General features: G+C 48.0%; 1 protein-coding gene across 3 annotated transcripts in view; it reads left to right on the forward strand.

The window, feature by feature from the left end:
* Positions 1-14,926, forward strand: part of Mpp3 (membrane palmitoylated protein 3) — a 29,250-nt gene extending 14,324 nt beyond the window's left edge. For all 3 annotated transcript variants that reach the window (XM_040749842.1, XM_040749843.1, XM_040749844.1), the window contains exons 11-19: positions 2,135-2,199; positions 3,797-3,817; positions 4,336-4,377; positions 5,339-5,503; positions 5,600-5,680; positions 8,521-8,614; positions 8,929-9,037; positions 11,440-11,562; positions 13,903-14,926. In XM_040749842.1, the coding sequence (XP_040605776.1) occupies positions 2,135-2,199; positions 3,797-3,817; positions 4,336-4,377; positions 5,339-5,503; positions 5,600-5,680; positions 8,521-8,614; positions 8,929-9,037; positions 11,440-11,562; positions 13,903-14,079 (877 nt within the window). In that variant the 3' untranslated portion in view covers positions 14,080-14,926. The remainder of the gene's footprint in view (positions 1-2,134; positions 2,200-3,796; positions 3,818-4,335; positions 4,378-5,338; positions 5,504-5,599; positions 5,681-8,520; positions 8,615-8,928; positions 9,038-11,439; positions 11,563-13,902) is intronic.
* The last annotated feature ends 4,235 nt before the right edge of the window (positions 14,927-19,161 follow it).

The raw sequence follows: 19,161 nt of genomic DNA on the forward strand, positions 1-19,161 counted from the left end.
GGGGGCTGGAGAGATGGCTCAGAGGTTAGGAACACTGGCTGCTCTTCCAGAGGTCCTGAGTTCAATTCCCAGCAACCACTTGGTGGCTTACAACCATCCATAATGAGATCTGGTGCCCTCTTCTGGCATGCAGACAGAAAGCTATATACATAATAAATAAATCTTTAAAAAAAAGAAAAAGAAAGCTTGCTTTTCTGTTCTATGTACATGTTTTAAAAAAAGAATTTCTTCTTTTTAAACTTGAGATTTTGACATTAACATTTCCCATGTTTACATATTCTTATGTGTAGTCTTAATGGTTACATAATATTTCATTAGGAATGTATACTTAATCTGTATTTATTAGGATTGGTTTGACTTGTGCTAGATATCTTTTAAAAATTATTAGCCGGGTGGTGGTGGCGCACGCCTTTAATCCCAGCACTCGGGAGGCAGAGGCAGGCAGATCTCTGTGAGTCCGAGGCCGGGCTGGATCAACAGCCTCCAAAGCAATACAGAGAAACCCTGTCTCATAAAACCAAAAAAAAATTATTTAATGTGCATGTGTGCCTGGATGTATGTTACGTGTACCATGTGTGTTCAGTGCGTGGGGATGTGGACATCGGAAGAGAGCGTTGGGTCTCCTATAGATCTGCCATGTGGGTGCTGGGAATCAAACCTGGGTTCTCTGTAAGAGCAGCCAGTGCTCTTAACCACTGAGCCATCTCTCCAGCCCCTTCGCCATTTTTAGTCATTTATTATTGCTGTTAGTATCAGTAATGTTGTTTTGAGGCTGGGTCTTGCTGTGTAGTACAGGCTGACCTTGGACTCATGGCAATCCTTCTGTCTCAGCCTCTTGAGAGCTGGGATTATAGGTGCAAGCCAGCATACCTGCCTAACACTAGTATCAGGCACCTTAACCTTGACTGTGAACCCTTTCTCTGCCCTGAAGGAGCCCACAGTGCAGAGGAAAAACCAGGCCTTCTTCCTGTATGTAAAGGTGACTGGTGTGAGGGACGTTTCCTTTGTAATCTGGTACCAGGAGCATGCACCCTTGTCCGGGCATGCTTCATGGAGGAAGGGTCATAACTGAGCATGTCTGACTTCCCTGTGGCTGCCCCCTAAGGCAGGCTGCGGTATTTCTCTGTTGCAGGTTGCTGTAGCGATCGTGCACACAGAAAGGTTTGCAGGTCTCACTGTCTTAGAGGTGGGAGAGCGTTCTTACCTCTCTTTTATTATTTTTATTTATTTTTTGCGTGTGTGTACGTGCGCACCTGTGCACTTGTGTGTGTGTGTGTACGTGCGTGTGCACCTGTGCACTTGTGTGTGCATATGTGGAGGCTGGGGTTAATATCCAGTGTCTTCCTCCAATGCTCTCTACATCAGTTTTTGAGACAGGGTCTCTGGACCTGTCCCGTGGATGAGGCTAGTCTGATGGCTAGTGAGCCTCAGGAATCTCCGTTTCTGCCTCCCCAGAACTGGTGTTACAGGTGTGCATCCCAGCATCCAGCAGCTGTTTTGCTGTTTCTTTAAACTGTAGGTGCTGAGGATCAAACTCAGTCTCTCAAGCTTGCATGTCAGGCACTTTACCATTGTTCTCCCCAGACTCTTGCCTCTGTTTGAGACGTGGACTCTAGATGCTGCAAGAGCCCTGGGGTGATGTTTGAACCAGGGAGGCCTGGCTGACTTCCCATCCGACAACCATATTGGATACTTGGGGAAGACAATAGTGTATGTGGGGGATGTGACATCAGTGTCACTTCTGACCCATAGCTCTTCCTGAGTGTTCTGCTGGTTTCCAGTTTCCTCAGAAATGGGGAGGCAGGATAGGGGTGGAGGCAGGAGCCTCCCTGCCTCAATAGTCAGTGTGGTAGCACAACCAGCAGTGGTGACTGGGGGCAACAGCCAGCATTCCTTCATGAACAAGGCTTTTGGGGGCCAGGAGACTCAGCTTTTCCCCTGTTATAAACCAGTCAGCTCCATGAAAGTATCTATCCCCCTTCCCTACCCAGAAATCACTGCGAAGCAGGAGGTCCTTGGTGTGCCCAGGTGTGCCCAGCCGTGGGATTCAGGCCTCAGTTTCCCCACGTTTCTAGAAGGTTCCCTTCAGCTGGTTCTCTGATCCAGTTGATAATGTCCACTTGTATCCCTGCAGGCGGCTGAGCTACCGGAGAACAACTGGTACCCTGCCAAGCCCCCAGAACCTCAAAAAGCCCCCCTGTGAGTAGACTGGCAGATGTGGGGTATGGGGGGGCAGAAGAAGCTGGCACTGAGTTAGAGGGAGGCGCATCAGAGGCCCTGTCTGAGCCTGCAGACCTCCAGAGGAAGGAGACTCGGTGGAAAGAAGCATGGGGAGGGGAGGGCAAGCGCCCTACAGAGGAACTTCTATATTGGGGTCCATGATACTACTAGGGGCATGTTAACACTGTTCCAAGCTGGCATGCAAGCCTCTGTGGGTGTCTGTGTTTGGAAGAGTGCCATACTCTCCTTAGCTTCCTAAGGAACACTTTGAACTTGAACATTAAAATTTGCTGATATGGAAGGGAATCTGGGATATCCATGCATAGCCTTATGCACTGTGGAATAGCTATGAATGTACCCCAATTGTAAAAGTGCTTAAACCATTATGATTTTTGCGACTTTAAAAAAAACTCAGTTGCTTGTGAACTCTGAGATATTTTGTCTCACATCACTCCAATGTGTGTACCCTCCCCCAAACCCTGGGCCATGGATTGGACTATCCTGTATGGTCCAGGGCAGTGTGACCCAGAGAAGCCAAGAGGCTGGATACCCTTGCTAAGTGTCCTTTGACCTCTGTGATAGCATTGGGAGCCTCAAACAGAAAATGCTCATTAGATTTGAATTTGAGATAGAGACAAAGTGCTCCCTAGTGCATCCTGTAGAAGCATGTTAAGAAATCCTCTGTTCTTGAGACAGCTTTGACTTGTTGGTCAGTGTTTACTGGGCATTCTTTGTGTACCTTACCCTGTAAACAGCCTTACCTACCACCTTGCAATTTTGATTTTGTTTTGTTTTGTTTTTTCGAGACAGGGTTTCTCTGTATTGTTTTGGAGGCTGTCCTGGAACTTGCTCTGTAGACCAGGCTGGTCTCGAACTCACAGAGATCCACCTGCCTCTGCCTCCCTAGTGCTGGGATTAAAGGCGTGCACCATCAACGCCCAGCCAATTTTGAATTTTTTAAAAAAGTATTGTTTGGTAGTGCCAGGACCAATCCCAGGGCCTTAGACACACAGGCAGGTACTCTACTGCTGAGCCATTCCCTCGCCCTTGCCTTGGTTACAATGTCCCTGTGAAGAGGGTGGGAGCAGCCTTACTCCCCAACATGGAGGCTCATAAGGTTCCATGTTGGGTTTAAGAGGTCTTACGGGCAGGTCTCAGAAAGCCCCTCATAGAGAGGCTTCTCCCAAAATCTACCCTCTATTGCTGGTAACTCCTAACTGAGTGAGGTACCTGCATTTTTCAAGCAGGTCTTTTCCGACTGTGGGACCTCAGAAGGAGTCACTCCATTAGCAGTGACTGTGTTTCCAGGCAGGTGAGGAGGCTGCTCAGTAGGTCAGCCAGGGAACCACATCTACTGACCATGCACTAACTTTCTCTGACTGCTAACGGGCCACACACCAGAAGACTAATTAGCAGGGCTGGGGTTTAATAACGTGCCGCATAGGCTTGTTGGAGCAAGGAAATGGGACAGATGGAGATCTTCTCAGGCTGCCGAGGCTGTAGCTGCCTCTCAGCTGCAGGGCTTCCTGGTTCCCTGCACTAACGCTGTTCCATCTGTCTTTTATGCAAACTGCAGATGATCAGCCTTGTGACAAAGGTAGGCCTGGTGTTTGTCCCCCGTTCACATGAGTGAGGCCCCTCTTCCGTGGAGCATCTGGGGCTGAGAGGGCTGGTTTTCCTCCTCACACCTGGGTGCCTGTGCCCAGATGTGTTGGGTGGGAACAGGCTTCAAAACCTTAGGACCCCTCCCCATGTGTCTGGCTTTAAAGGATGATGCTGTGACCCCAGTGCTAGCTAAGAGCCCAAGAGACAAGAAGGCAGTGGGGTGAGGTCTCCCATCTTATTCCTGTGTCCTGTCTGGAACTCACAGACTGGGAGGGGGCTTCCTGGCCCAGAATCCCTACCGAGGGTTGGAAAAATTACTGGGGCCTATTATGCATGGAGAACAGAGTGGAAACAGAAGATCCGGTCCCAGGGCCGCCAAGAGATAGATTTCTCTAGAGCTTCCCTCGATCGCCATCCCAGAGGGCTCTGCCTGGCTACCTAGGGGCTGGGTCCCTGTGGTGTTGAGGATGTGTTCAGTGTGACTCACACCTCTCTCTGTTTGGTTTCCAGAGACGTGTGATTGTGAAGGGCCCCTCAAAGGACCCTATGTGGGTGAGTAGCAGGCTCTCCCCCGGCATCCCTCCCACTCATGCACAGGCCCAGGCTCCAGAACCTGAGATCCCAGCCCCAGGAACCTGTCAAGGGCTGCTGAGCTTGGGGGCCCTCGTCTCATTGCAAAGAGTCAGCCAGCAGAAGGTGGCATCCACTCAGACCCACCCAGGTCCTGCCCAGCTGCGGAACTGGAGAGAGACATAGAACCCCGTGTTGACACTAATCTTACTGTTGCATTGGGAGTTTATTCAGTGTGAACCTCACCACCACACACAGTGGTGAGATTTTTGTTTTCCCTAGTGTTTGCCCCTCAAAGGTCACAGAAGACAGGCAAATGTCTCCCAGTGTTTATTTAGATGTGATTTCAAACTCACAGACTTAGAGAACTCCTGGGCGCTGCACAGCAGACCTGAGGATTTCCAACTCTCCGGTGTTTTTCTCATTTCCTTTTCTGTCTCCTGTCACATGAGAGCTAATGTACACATCCTGTCCCTTTACCCCTCAGCGCCTCTGTCTGTATTTCCCAAGGACAAGGACATCCTGTGACATGACTTCAGGATAGTGATCAAATCTTGGACATTTCCTTTGCATACAATTCTATTGTCTTATATGCAGTTATTAAAATGTCACCCATTGTCCCAATAATGTCCTTCATTTCCTCTGGTCTGGGATCCACTGCCTTTGTACGTCTGAGTTCCCATTTTACAGAGAAGGATAGTGAGGCTCAGAGAGATGAAGAACTTGTTAACCTAAAGTCAGTCACATGCCAAGGAAAACAGTGGCCTTCAGCCCCAGTCTTTGGGTGAGGGCCCCCCTTTCTTCATATTAGCATACTTCCCGCGCTAACCATCCAGGGCAGGAGGCAGGTGTCTAGCCCTACCTCCATGCGAGCTCCCTGGAGAAGGTCCTTACTGGGGGAATCCGAGAACCAATGCCCCCTTGTCCTTTGCCTTTCCCCAAGCTGGTCTTCGGAGAAGCTTCCGGCTAGGCTGCAGGGAGAGGCTGGGTGGCTCACAGGAGGCAAAGGTGCCCGCAGGAGCCGAGTCTCAGGAGCTGCTGACCTACGAGGAGGTGGCCAGGTACCAACAGCAGCCCGGGGAGCGGCCCCGTCTGGTGGTTCTGATTGGTAGGTGACATCCTGAGTTTCAACATGGGCTGGCTTCCTCAGGAGTGGTGTGGAAGGGGTTCTGTTGGGACAGACTTAACCTTCCCTTTGTTCCAGGGTCTCTGGGAGCCCAGCTCCATGAACTGAAGCAAAGGGTGGTGGCCGAGGACCCCCAGCACTTCGGTGTTGCTGTTCCGCGTAAGAGCCTTGCGTGTGGGGGTGGGGTGGGTGCATGTGTGCGTGCGTGCGTGTGTGTGTGCGTGTGCGTGTGCGTGCGTGTGTGTGTGTGTGTGTACATGCCTATGAGTGTTTTCCAGGGATTGCATTCTTCATGCTCTTCTTAACTTTTTTGGTACTTTGGGTGTGAGAGTCCACCAGACATTGCGTGGTGTATGCATATGGTGGGACCTCGGGACGATGAGAGTCTCCGTTTCAGAGACGGTTAGAACACCACCTGCTGAGTGTCTGTGTCCAAAGCACAGTGGTCACGAAGCCACAGAGCTGGTGAGGTGGGAGGCACTGTCAAGTACTCCGCTACAGGGGTGTGGGGGGGAGGTATTACTGTAGCTGGATGATTGCTTGGCTTGGTGGCTAGGCACTCTCCTGGGTATTGTCAATGGTTCTAATCCCCAAGGCAGTGGGATGCCCAGCCCCAGTAGGTGTGGAGGAGGAGAGAAGAATGAGAGCCCTTACATGTAGGAACTTGGCTGCCCCTACTAGTACCCCAGAGAAGAGGTGTTGTAATACCATACTGAGGGGAAGGCCTCAAGGCTCAGAGAGGTTAAGTAGCTAGCCCAGTATCACACAGCAGGAAAGAGGGTGGAGCTAGGTTTGGAGCCCAGGCAGATGGTCCTAGGTCATTCTTAAGTGGCAGCATGGCTACTTACCACGCTCCCCCATGTCCCAGCTCTCTCACTATGTGCCTTTCCTCATTCTCTGACCCTCTGGCCCTGAGGGGATGCAGTGTGGATGTCTGGTGGCCATGGAGGGGGAATGTTGTGGGGGCAGGAATGATCTTTTCCAGAATGTTCTGGGGAAGGGCAACTACAGAGACTTTCTTAGAACACATTGCTCTTCCTGATCCCAGGCCAAAAGCCTAGCCCATGGCCATTGGAATCATCTTCTAGAGCCTTGTCCAAAGTGGAAGAGACTTAGGGGAGGAGGTGGGGCTGTGGAGGCCACTCTGGAAGCACAGCTCTGAGGACTTTTGGGGGCCCCAGCCTTTAGGTCGCAGGTGGATGAAGCAGTATGGCAGGATTTGCTCTTTCTCACACACACTTCTGTCCCTGAGAAACCTGTACTCAGAATTCAGGCCTGCCTGTTTCCAGGTACCCACAACAAGGTGAAGTCAGGGAAGACTTCCCAGAGGTGGTGACTTTTATGTTGAATGTTGAGGCGTAAGTAGAAGTCTTCCAGGCAGAGAAGAAAGGAAGCATTTGCTATGCAGAGGGAGCAGCATGTTCAAAGGGTTGACAGTGTGACCCAGGGTGGCTACGTTAAAGCCTGGGAACGTTAATGTGGACAGCGAGGCAGGAGATGAAACTGCATTGGAGGTTGGGCAGATCACGAGGGATTCCTGGGCTCCTGAAGATGTCTAACATCAAATCAGCAGGAAAAAGTCTGAAGAAATTGGCAGATAAAAGTCTGAAGACAATGACATGGGAACAGGCCCTTAGCAATTTTTTGGGGGGGTTGGACTGATGCCACATGGAAACAGGGTCTCCCAGGGGGTGGCTTCAAGGCTGGATAACTCTGTCTTCCAAGTTCCTGTGTCTTCTGGGGGAAAGCTATGTGCTGCCCCTCATATCTCCTCTCATTCTGTGAAGACTTGATTGGCCCAGACAGAGTTCCATCATGGGCATCAGTGGGGATGCTGCATTTTAGAAGTATGTCCGAGAGTTGGTGCCACTGAAACCCATCGGTGGTACAGGGACTGTCTGTCTGCACGGCCCCTTTTCTTTCTCATAATGAGAACTAACTGTATAAGGAACGGACATCCCAGGCTTGGGGCAGTGGCCCAGCTGGGAGAGAGCGTAAAGTGTGAGCACCTGACTTCGGTTCCCAGAGTTCATATAAGATGTGGGTGCGGTGACCTTTACTGATAACCCACATGCTGGGAAGTGGAGACAGGGACATCCCTGGTGCCCACCGGTCAGCTGAATTGGTGAGTTCCTGAGGCCCTGTCTCTAAAAATCCTCCCACAGGAAGGCATCTGGAGAATGACATCTGAGGTGGACCTCTGTCCTCTACACATGCAGGTGCATAAGCTTGCACATCCCCCTGTATTCTCACGAGCATATGTACACACCCACACCCACACCCACACCCACACCCACACACACACACACACACACCACACACACCCCACAGCTTAAAGCAGGGTCAAATGTATTTGTGCCCATTTGCTCTCAGATGAGAAAATCTAAACTAGGTTGAACTAGGGACGTTTCAGAGGTTATTTAAAAGTTCTGATAGCAAGAAGGGAGCCTAGCAGAAGCAGGAGCCTGTGCTTGGCACGGAACCATGAGGTACCTGGCTCGGACTGGCATGGTGCTAACTGTCTCCGGGCCTTGGGTTCCCCTGCTCTAAGATAATATTCTTTGGGGTCTGAGATGAGGCTCAGTTGGTAGAGAGCTTGTCTAGCATGCCTGAAGCGAATATTCTTTGGGGTCCGAGATGAGGCTCAGTTGGTAGAGAGCTTGTCTAGCATGCCTGAAGCACTGGGCTCAGTGCCCAGCACCACTTCACCTGGGTGTGATGGTGCGCACTTGTAACTTCAGTACTTGGAAGGTGGAGGCAGGAGGAGCAGAAGTTCAGGTCATTCTTAGCTACAGTGTGAGTTTGAGGCCAGACTGGGGTGCATGAGACCCTGTCTTGAAAAGGAGGGGAGTTTCTTTGGCCTGTATCAGAGCTTGAACAGTTTGAGGACACCTGATGAATGGAAGCGGCTGGTTTGTCCTGAGATCAGTGATGAGCTCTGGGGCAAGGGCACAGGGCTGCTGTTCTTCTTGACCCAGCCATTCTTCTTTCTGTAAAAGACACCACCAGGCCCCGGAAGAGCCATGAGAGAGAAGGGGTGGAGTACCACTTTGTCTCCAAGCAAGCGTTCGAGGCTGACTTACATCACAACAAGTGCGTTCGTTGCTTCATGCGCTGGTGGGCCCCCTGGTAATGGTGTGTCTCTGTGACCATCCAGTCCAATTTTGTATCAGTGTTTGACCCCATGGTGGGCTTTTGGAAGGACAGGGGAAGCAGGAAGTGGGAGAGATGCTGGAAAGCCCACTTTCTCTCTCTCTCTCTCTCTCTCTCTCTGTGTGTGTGTGTGTGTGTGTGTGAGAGAGAGAGAGAGAGAGAGAGAGAGAGAAGAGAGAGAGAGAGAGAGAGAGAGAGAGAGAGAACCTGGGGTTGCTCAGAAACTGAAGTCTTCCTTTTTGATGATGTTTTAGGTTCCTGGAGCATGGTGAATATAAGGAGAATCTCTATGGGACCAGCCTGGAGGCCATTCAGGCTGTCATGGCCAAAAACAAAGTTTGCTTGGTGGATGTAGAACCAGAAGTGAGTTCCTGGGCCATTGATCATGCGAGTCTGTGAAACTTCTAACCCAGGGCAGCTGTCCATTCTATAGAACACTGAGATCAGTGTAAGGAAACTTTAGCTCAGAGCACTGGTATTAAGAATGCCCGGTCCTCTCCTTGAGAATTGGATGAAATCTTTACAGCCCCAAGTGTGTCTTGCTATTCTCAAGTCCAGGATTAATTTGAGGGGGCCCTGGGACCTTCTGAGTAGCCCAGATATCCAGGACACTAACCCTTACATGGAGCAAATCATGAGATAGACTGGCAAGCCGTGGTGACGCATGCCTAGTCCCACTACTGGGGAGGCTGAGGCAAGATGATTGTGACTTTGAGGTCAGCCTGGGCTACACAGTACCTGTCTAAAAAAAAGGGTAGAGTAGGTTATAGAGGCTCAGAGTGCTTGCTGATCTTCCAGAGGATCCAAGTTCAGTTCCTAGAACCCATGTCAAGTGACTTACAACCACCTGCAGCTCCAGTTCCAGGGGGATCTGACGCCCTCTCTGGACCCTCCTGGCATTGCACTCACATGTGCACATACCCACACATAGGTGTGCGCAAGAGCACACACACACACACACACACACACACACACACACACACTAGTTTAAGTCCCTGGCTTTATTTGGCCAATTGTAACAGGACAGAAAATCAGAATTTATACCCAGGCCACAGGCCACACTGTTGCTGCTTTCCTTCCTTGCCAGTCTCCTGCTTCTGCAACTGGAACAAACGTATGTGGTGAAGGGGAGGCCCTGGGGGACGGGTTGGGGAGCAGCCTGACCTTCGCAGAGCTTCAAAGCCTGTTTCATTTCTCCACAGCTGGAGGTCTACAGGCTCTGCAGGCATCTGGTGTCGTTTTAACCTTGTCTTTCAGAAAAACTCCCTTGCTTTGAACTCAGCATAAGGATTTTTCTTCCTACTACAGGAGCAGAGTTTTGATGTTATAGTATAAACTGTGAGCTTTATTTTACCTGAGTCAGCTTGAAAGGTATTTTCCAAAAGCACGTTTTGCCTGGAAGGGGATGCCTCTCTTATTTGTACTAACCTTGAGTTGGTAGTTGAACATCAGCGTCTAGAGGCTGGAGAGATGACTCAGCAGTTAAGAGCACACACTGCTTTTGCAGAAGTCCGGAGCCCAGTTCCCAGCTTTCACACTGGGTGGCTCATAGCTGCTGTAATTCCAGCTCCGGGGAATCCATCACCCTCCTTGGGCCTCCTGGGGTACCTGTACTCATATGCAGGTGTGAGTGTGCATGCTTTTACAAAGGACATAGGTTCACTTCTCAACACTATATGGAAGCTCACAAACTGTAACTCCAATTCTAGGAGATCCAACCCCATCTTTAGGCCTCCAGGGGCACCAGGCACACACAGGCAAAAAAAAAAAAATCATCCACATAAAAATAAGTCTTTTAAAAAATGTAAATGTCAAAGATTTGTTTTAAATCTTTATTTTTATGTGTATGAGTGTTTTGCCTGCCTATGTATGTGTGCACTTGTATACAGTGCCTGAGGAGGTCAGAAGAGGGCATTGGATCCCTTGGAACTGAAGTTATAGACAATTGTGAGCCACCATATGGGTACTGGGAATCAACTCTGGGTCCTCTGGAAGAGCAGGCCAGTCAGTTCCTTTAAGTGCTGAGTTTTTTCTTCAGCTCCTCCAAGATGTACAGGGTTTCTCTGTGTTCAAGGAAACACTGCACAGCCCTGGCTTTCCTGGCTCTGTAGACCAGGTTGGCCTAGAACTCAGAGATCCGCCTGCCTCTGCCTCCCGAGTGCTGGGATTAAAGGCGTGTGCCACCATGCCCAGACTCTCAAATATTTTTAAAACATGATTTTTTTGTGTGTATGCAGATAGCGTGTAGAAATTCAATACCAGTGTTTACCCCGTGCAGGAGGCACACTCTGTTAGCAGTATGATTTGCATGTGGGAAAGCAAAAATCTGTACTTGTTTCAAGCGACCCCACAGGTCATTACTTCATTTATTTTGCAAACTTTTGCTTCTTTGAGTATCAGACAGTGGCCTGTAGAGTGGCCCAGTCACACACTGTATAGGCAGGGTAATGGTGGATGACTAAAATCTATGTATGCTGAGCCAGGTGCCCTTGGAAGAATCAAAAGAGTCCACGGAGGTTAATTGAGTTGGAGGGGATAAGCTGAGTCTCTGGCTTCTCAGTTCTCCTCAAGTTGCCTGTCTGGCCCAGAGGAGTTCAGTGTCAAAGTTTAGGACGAGAGAATGTGGCTAGTCTGCCCAGTAGAAGTCCATCGTCTCGGGACTGACCACTAGGACCATCACCATTGAGGATGGAAACCCAGGAGGACTGAGCTTTAGGAATGCACGTGTTGCAAAAAGCATATAATTTTCTGGAACTTTTCTCTAGGCACTAAGACACCTGAGGACCCCCGAGTTTAAGCCCTATGTTATATTTGTGAAGCCCGCAATTCAGGAGAAGAGGAAGACGCCGCCTGTGTCCCCAGACTCTGAGGACCCAGCAGCTCCGCTTGTAAGTTTAAAGTTGATGGTTTCTCCTTTGGAGGGAGGGGCTGCACCTAGCTGACTATGGCCACTCTGAGGAAGAGGGACAGAGGGCGCAGCTTCTGCGCAAGGCTGTATTTTCCTTGTATAAGGCTAACAAAAGATGGTCACATAACCAGATTCAAGAGGGGTAGGGACCATGCTTTCCAATCTGGGCAGGGTGTCTGCCTGGATTCACTACCCTCTACAACCTCACGTCAACATCCTCCCTTATAAGGGAACTGATAGTTGTCAGGGGCACTATGTGAGTGTGATAGACCACACTTATCTGTTGAATTTCTGAGTCAAACCCAAGTGTTGAATGTGTGTATGGAGTGTGTATGTACAGGTCATGTGTGTAAGGTATGTGTGTGCATGTACACATGGAGTATGGTGGTCAAAGGTCAGCTTTAGGTGTCTTTCTTCAGGAGTTGTCATCTTGGTTTTCATTTGTTTTGCTCTATGAGTGTGAGTGTGAGTGTGTGTGTGTGTGTGTGTGTGTGCATGCATGCATGCTTGCTCCTAACAGTGGGTAAGGCAGGACTGAAGGTCCAAGGGCTGCATGGAGACACTTGCTGAGGGCTTCTGAGTATGTGAGCAGCCCTGAAAGAGAGAACATAGGATTATTGCAGAACACCTCCTGGTGGAACGTAGGTTTTTCCCTCTTGACAGATAAAAGAAGAAATGAGCTCAGTATTTTCTTAGGTTTCCATCATAAAAAAAAAGTCTGGGCCTTTGTTGCTCATCCCTGAAATTACTGATGGTGCAGAAAAGAAGGAATTGATGACAGAGGCAGAAAGAATGTTTTGTAAGTAGGTCTCCACAGGGAAGGTCAGAATTCCACCTTCCCATATGGCACTGTGAAACCAGGTCCCTAGAAGCAGGGAAGGCAACAGAGGGACAGAAAGGGACATAGATGACACCAACTACAGATCTCATGTTGTATTTTCTTGAGTAGATCTGCCACTTTCTCCATAAGCCAGGTTTGTTGTTCACTTTATACAACTGAAATTCCAGTTCCTAGGAACTCTGCATGAAGCACCATCAGGTTGGATAAGGCAGAGGTTTTTGTGTAGATCTTAATGCTAGCTGTTGGAAAAGAAATGAGGTGTCCTAGGAAATGGGGAATTTGAGCAGAGTTGTGAATCCTTTATCTAATTATTCTTTATCAATAGTAAATCTGGAGTCAGACACTGGGGTAAGAACCTGAAAGATTAGAGAAGCCGGGGAGCCCCCCCCCAGTGACCTCCTCTCCTGTTCCTCCATCCCAAAGGCTGAGATCCCCCGTAAGCCCCACCTTACTACTTCCTGTCTCCTGTCTGTCCTCAGTCCTTCAAGGCCTCTATGGTTAATTTTGGTCAGCTAGTGGCTGGCTCCGCCCTCTGACTCCAGGCAAGCTTTATTGTCAGATCAAAATATCACACAACACAGTTGTCCCAAGGTTCTCTTAAATCATTCTTTCTTCTCTAGCCTGCTAATTCGGCCCTGGCGTAAAACAAAGAGTCAGTGGCTCCTTATGAATGAAAAAGTCAACACAGAGAATGCTTAGAAGTGTGTGTGTGTGTGTGTGTGTGTGTGTGTGTGTGTGTGTGTGTGTGTGGTGTGTAGAGGCCAGAGGCTGATGTCGGGTGTCTTCCTCTCTTACTTCCCTTATTTTTGAGGCAGGGTCTCTCACTGAAACTGGGGTTTGCATTTTGCCTAGATTGGTCTGGCCAGCAAGCCCCTGGGATTCACCTATCTCTGCCTTACCCTGCTTTGCCCCAGTGTTGGGGTTACAGATGTGTGCCCACCCAGCTTTTACATGGGTGCTTGGGACCAGAACTTGGGCAGACACTTCACCTAACGAGCCATCTTTCAGCCCCTCTATTTTTTGTGTGATGTTAAAGATCAATCCCTGGGCCTCACATGCATTAGGCAAGTGCTCTGCCACTAGTCAATAGACCTCTATCTTTTGGTTACAGAGTCTTGCTTTGTAGCGCAGGCTGGATTGGAACTCATGATCCTCTAGCCTCTACGTGCTGGGATTACTGGTGTGTCCCACCACATCCAGCTTCACACCATATGATGCTGGCTTTTATACACAGCTATAACCAGGCACCCTGAAGCAATGGTTCTCAGTTCGGAGGTCCTCAGGGAGTATTTTGTGAGTGAATGATTGTGTCTGCTGCCCATTGATTCCCTCCCCTGTGATACACTGTTACTATACTCTACTCTCATGCTCACAGTTGGGTTATCCACAGGACACGGGCATCCATTCAGCACATTACATAAAGGCAGGTTCTGGCAGGAGAGCATCTCCCCAGACCCTATATTGTCTCTGTCCTTGCAGGATGAGCAGCAGCAAGAAATGGCCGCCTCTGCCACCTTCATTGATCAGCACTATGGACACCTGATAGACACTGTGCTTGTGAGGGAGGACCTGCAAGGCATCTGCAGCCAGCTCAGAGCTGCCATAGAGAAACTGAGCAAGGACACTTACTGGGTACCCATCAGTTGGGTGAGGTAACTGCATCTCACAGCATCCAGTCTGGAGGGACCTCGAAGACCATATTGTCCAGCCTCCCTCATGTATTGTCAGTGAATCACAAGTGCAGAGTGGAGCAGGATTTCCCACAAACTGTCGTCACCGAGTCCTAGTGGGAAGCCTTGTTTGGTGTTGAATCTTTATCTGTCTTTTTTGCACTGCACCCCTTCATGAGTTGAGTTGAAAGGGGCAGTTCACAGAGTAACATGTCATTCATTTAAAGTCTCGCAGGCAAGTTGGCCTTGATTCTTTGTACCAAAGCTATGTAGCCACTGTCTTTGGGGGGTGATGGTGGTGAATTTATATAGTGATTTACAGTGATGTTTCAGCTTTATAAATATAACACTTCACTGGTCCGGCTTTTTTGGAAATTGTTTTCCCCAAGGGGATTTTCTGTGCAAATGAAGACCCGTCTTGCAGCACTGAAATATTACTTAAATTTTTTTTGGTAGTGCTTGCCTGTTGGTAGAGAGATTGATCCCCTGCCTTTTTACATAGTGCACATACATGATGTTTTTCCTGCAAGACAGAGGCACACTGAACAGTCCACATGGCTCACTAGACTATTCTGCAATGAAGTAGTGCCTTCGGGGACTCTTGAGGAATGTCAGGCTGCCTGTCCCCTTTCTGAATACCCCATGCTCCTGAAAGTGAGTCCTTCCTGTGTTTGATTTGTCCTATGATATCAGCTGTCTGTCATTATGCCTTGGTAGTAGGCTGTCTCTGTTTTCAGATTGGGGCTCCTGTTGTGCTAGATTGTGGGGAATCAGATGACTCCCATCTGTCTAAGCTGTGTCTAAGCCACAATAAATCAGTCCTGTCAAAAGTGTATAGACTCAAAGTGTGGGTCTGTCATGTTGTCTCTAAGCAGCAGTCATTTCTCAAGGGACTGTGACAGGTCATAACTGGGGAATTTTACTTCTGATGAGCCACCAGTCCCGTGTTAGCTGCACCTTATCTTTGTAAATACACCAAGCTGATGGCATAACAATATTTCCATTCCATTTTACTTTTGAGGAAAGAAATGAGACTTAGAAGCTTTAAATCATGTGTTGAAGTTTATACAGTTACAAAAAAGAAAAAGAAAACAAAAAGAAACAACACAAGGCTGAGGAGGTGTGTCCATAGGTACAAGTGCTTACCCATGCAAACCTAAGAACTTGAGTTCAAATCCCCAGAACCCACATAAAAGCCTCTTTGTAGTGTGTATTTCTAACCACAGTACTTCAGTCAGGAGATGGGAAGTAGAAACAGAAGAATCTTTGGAAACTTTTGAACTGGCTAGTCTGCATTTACACACCTGTATACATACACACACTGTACACTTACACACATACCTGCACATGCATAATGGTACAGCTGTATATGTTTGAGCCTCAAAATTCTTCACATGAGATGATCCTTAACCACTATACCAGACTGCCTTATAACTAAAATAATGTCCAGTATGCTTACAATTTCTAGGACTAAAAGGATGCAGTTTATATATGTGCAAGATACCATTTGCTTCCCTTCTACAAAATTCCAGCTAACTTTCTTGCACAAGAACTTTGGCTTACCACCAGGTAACTGATCAATCTCATTTGTAGGACTTTCCAGCAAAAGGGTGGGTCCTTCTTACTCCATTTTTAGCCAGTACTTAACAATTTCACAGAATTCCGGGAGTGGGGGGTGGGGGAAGGCAGCTGCCTCATGAAGGGGGATGGAGAACTGGGACCTGAGTTCACTCCCAGGCAGATGATACTTTAGGAAGAGCTCATTCCTGGCCATCTCACAGCTGCAGAGTGGTGGAGACCTTACCTGGTTACAGGAAGTCTGATGTGGGTGATTTGCCCTCCCGTGTTGGGCACTGAGTGACTTTTTAAAATATGCATGTCATACTGAGTCATTTTCTGCTTACTCCATATTTTTAGCCAATTCTCAGATGAGGTGGTAGTAACTCAGTGTGGATTATGAGATAAGATATGAAAATGGGCTTGGTTTAATTGCAATTAAAGTACCTTTCCTTCTCCCAGGACAAGTTACACGTTCTCAGCTGTGAGATCCACGAGAGTTGAGAGGATAGGGACCTGGGGACAGGTGTCATCTGGAAGGCGTGTTTTTGCTGTTTATACAAAGCAGAGAATGTTATTACAAAAAATAAATGTACCAATTTGCAAATATGTATTTGTGGAATGTGTATAAATGCAAATCCAAGTCCGATCCAACACACAGTATGTGTTCTGAGCCCCCAGCAAAAAAAATTGGCAAAAGTTCCTCACTCCTGGCCTGTACACTGATTCACCTCTTTGCCTCCCAAGAAGCACGGTTTTATTCCTTGGGCCTTTAAACAGTTAAGTCTTTGGTCTGTGTCTATAACCAAAGAGAATGTGAGCTCTAGAAGACTTTTCAAGGTTAAGAACATTAAATGGATCTTTTTTTTTTTTTTTGAGGCAGGGTTTCTCTGTGGCTTTGGAGGCTGTCCTGGAACTAGCTATTGTAGACCAGGCTGGTCTTGAACTCAGAGATCCGCCTGTCTCTGCCTCCCGAGTGCTGGGATTAAAGGCGTGCGCCACCAACTCCTGGCTAAATGGATCTTATATGTGTTGCCTCTGTCCATCCTGCTCCCATGGCAGACATCACTCATCAATTACAGAGCTCATCTGCTTTTGGCTCTTTCAACATAGTTTTTGGTATGGGTGCATGCTGTCCTTGATCCAGTGGTGAGTAGTCTTCCCTGACTCCCAGCCCATTCCTTGCAAAAGAGAGATTATAACCCCCTGTCAATCACAGCTCAGATGTGTTTAACCTCAGACAAGAGTGCTTTTGGTATTATACTATATATCCCCAGTGCTTTACAGCATGTGGACAGTTAAACTGTGCAATACTTTTCTAGTGCCACCCCGGCCATCTGTGCCACTGGTCACAGGATCAGGCACCCAAGGCAGTGAGATGATATTTTGTTTGCTTTGTGTGTGGGGTGTGTGTGTGGGGGTGTCTCTTGCTGTCACATGTGTCTGTGTACCATGGGGGTACTGGGAATGGGGTGTAGGTCTCTGGAAGAGCAGCCAGTGCTCTTGACTACTGAGCCTCTCCCCAGTTCCTGGTTTGCTTTTTTTTAAGACAGATCTCATGAGGCTGACCTCATCCAAACTGGCTTTGAATTCATGATCCTCCTGCCTCTACCTCCCAAGTACTGGGATTACAGGCATAACAATGACAGCTCTTGATATATTTAACAGTTACAAACTTCAGCATACATATAAAGTCCGTTTTGGGATCAGACAGTTAAGAACCAGTCAACTGCATTTGTCTGGTGGATTGATCTATTTCTTCCTCCATTTCTCTGCCCTTTGAATACATTCTCTAACCATCGCTTCCTTTAGAGTTAGGCCAGTGGTTTCGGGGCAAGGTGGTATGGAATCATTTTCATTTTTTCTTCCTCCTCTAAATACAGTTAAACACCTTCCATAAAGGGAGTTTGAGTACCGTAAAAGCTGCCTAGGAAGAGACTTGGGGGCTCTGGCAATGCTTTGGAGGCTGTCCTGGAACTAGCTCTGTAGACCAGGCTGGTCTCGAACTCACAAAGATCCGCCTGCCTTTGCCTCTGGGGTGCTGGGATTAAAGGCGTGCGCCACCAACGCCTGGCTCAGTTTTGTTTTTAAGTTATGGAAGCAAAACATACAAATCAAAACTTAAAACTTGGATTCACTCAAAAGTATGATATTTATAGTATTAGAGTCCTAGCAGGAGATGGCAAAGGTCAAGACAGTAATATTCAGAGGAATAGTGGCTAAACCAACCCCCCCCCGCCCCCCCAATCTGGAGAAGGCCAGCCTACAGTTCAAGAAGAAGATCAAATCAAATTTCAAGTATGAGTTAGAAACTCTTATTTAATCTCCTAGAAACTGAAGATTAAGGGGGAAGAATACCAACCTCAAAAACAGCAAAAAAAAAAAAAAAAAAAAAAAAACCAGGCAGGAAAGGAATTCAAATTCTATTTTTGCACGGGGAAGAGGACAAAGAACTATTAATGTTGAAGCCTGCGTTCTGCAAGACTATCTTAGGCGTGAGGGGGATGGACAGTGTTCTCAGAGGAGGGAAACAAAACTGTGGAGGCCTGCCCTGAAGGCAGCTCTAAACAAAGAAATGAACCAAGGAAGGGGTTCTTCCAGAAGAGACGAGTCAGCAACAGAGACAGAACTAGAACAGGCTAACACACCTTTTAAGCTTCTTTACCCGAACCAGCTGGACAAAGCAAAGGTAACCACCATCTTCTGTGGTGCTTGGTATTTGTGCAGGAACAATTTTTGTATTTCAAAAGGAGGGAGGAGGGCCTGAGAAGACATCTCAGCGGTTAACGCACTTGCTGTGCAAATTTGAAGACCTGAGTTCAAATCCCCAGAGCCCAAAAAAGGTTGGCATGGTAGCTTGTGCCTGTAATTCCAGCCCACTGGTAGGCAGAGACAAGAGAATTCCAAGATGCTCAAGGGTAGATTAGTCTGGTGGCACAACAGTCAACAACAAAGATACCCTGTCTCAAACAAGGTAGGAAGAGAGGTCTGACACCCAGCTTGTCCTCTGACCTCAACACACATCATTTAAGAAGTAGAGAGGGATGGACAGTGATAGCACATGCCTTTAATTCCAGCACTTTGGGAGACACTGGCAGGTGGATCTCTGTGAGTTCGCGGCCAGCCTAGTCTACAAAGAGAGTTCCAGGACAGCCAGGGCTTTGTAGAGAGACCCTATCTCAAAATATAAATAAATATAAAGGAATAAATAAATAAGTAGAGAGAAAAATACTAAAAGACATTGGCAGAACATGGATTTTGAAACATTGATTATGATTATGTCCGATAAAGCAGACTAGAGAAAGACAATTACTAGGGACAAATGGGGGATTTTAAGAAGATAAATCAACATACCAAGAAGACACCTTAAAGGAGGACGCACCCAGGGGGAGAGCGTCAAAACCTATGACAACAAAGCAAAAACTGGACAAAACTGGAAGATAGGCAGTTAAGAGCATTTGCTGAACCAGGTGGTGGCGGCACGTGCCCTTAATCCCAGCACTGGGGAGGT

This window comes from Mesocricetus auratus, unplaced genomic scaffold, assembly GCF_017639785.1.
Source record: "Mesocricetus auratus isolate SY011 unplaced genomic scaffold, BCM_Maur_2.0 Super-Scaffold_100007, whole genome shotgun sequence".
In the NCBI taxonomy this organism is placed as follows: Eukaryota; Metazoa; Chordata; class Mammalia; order Rodentia; family Cricetidae; genus Mesocricetus; species Mesocricetus auratus.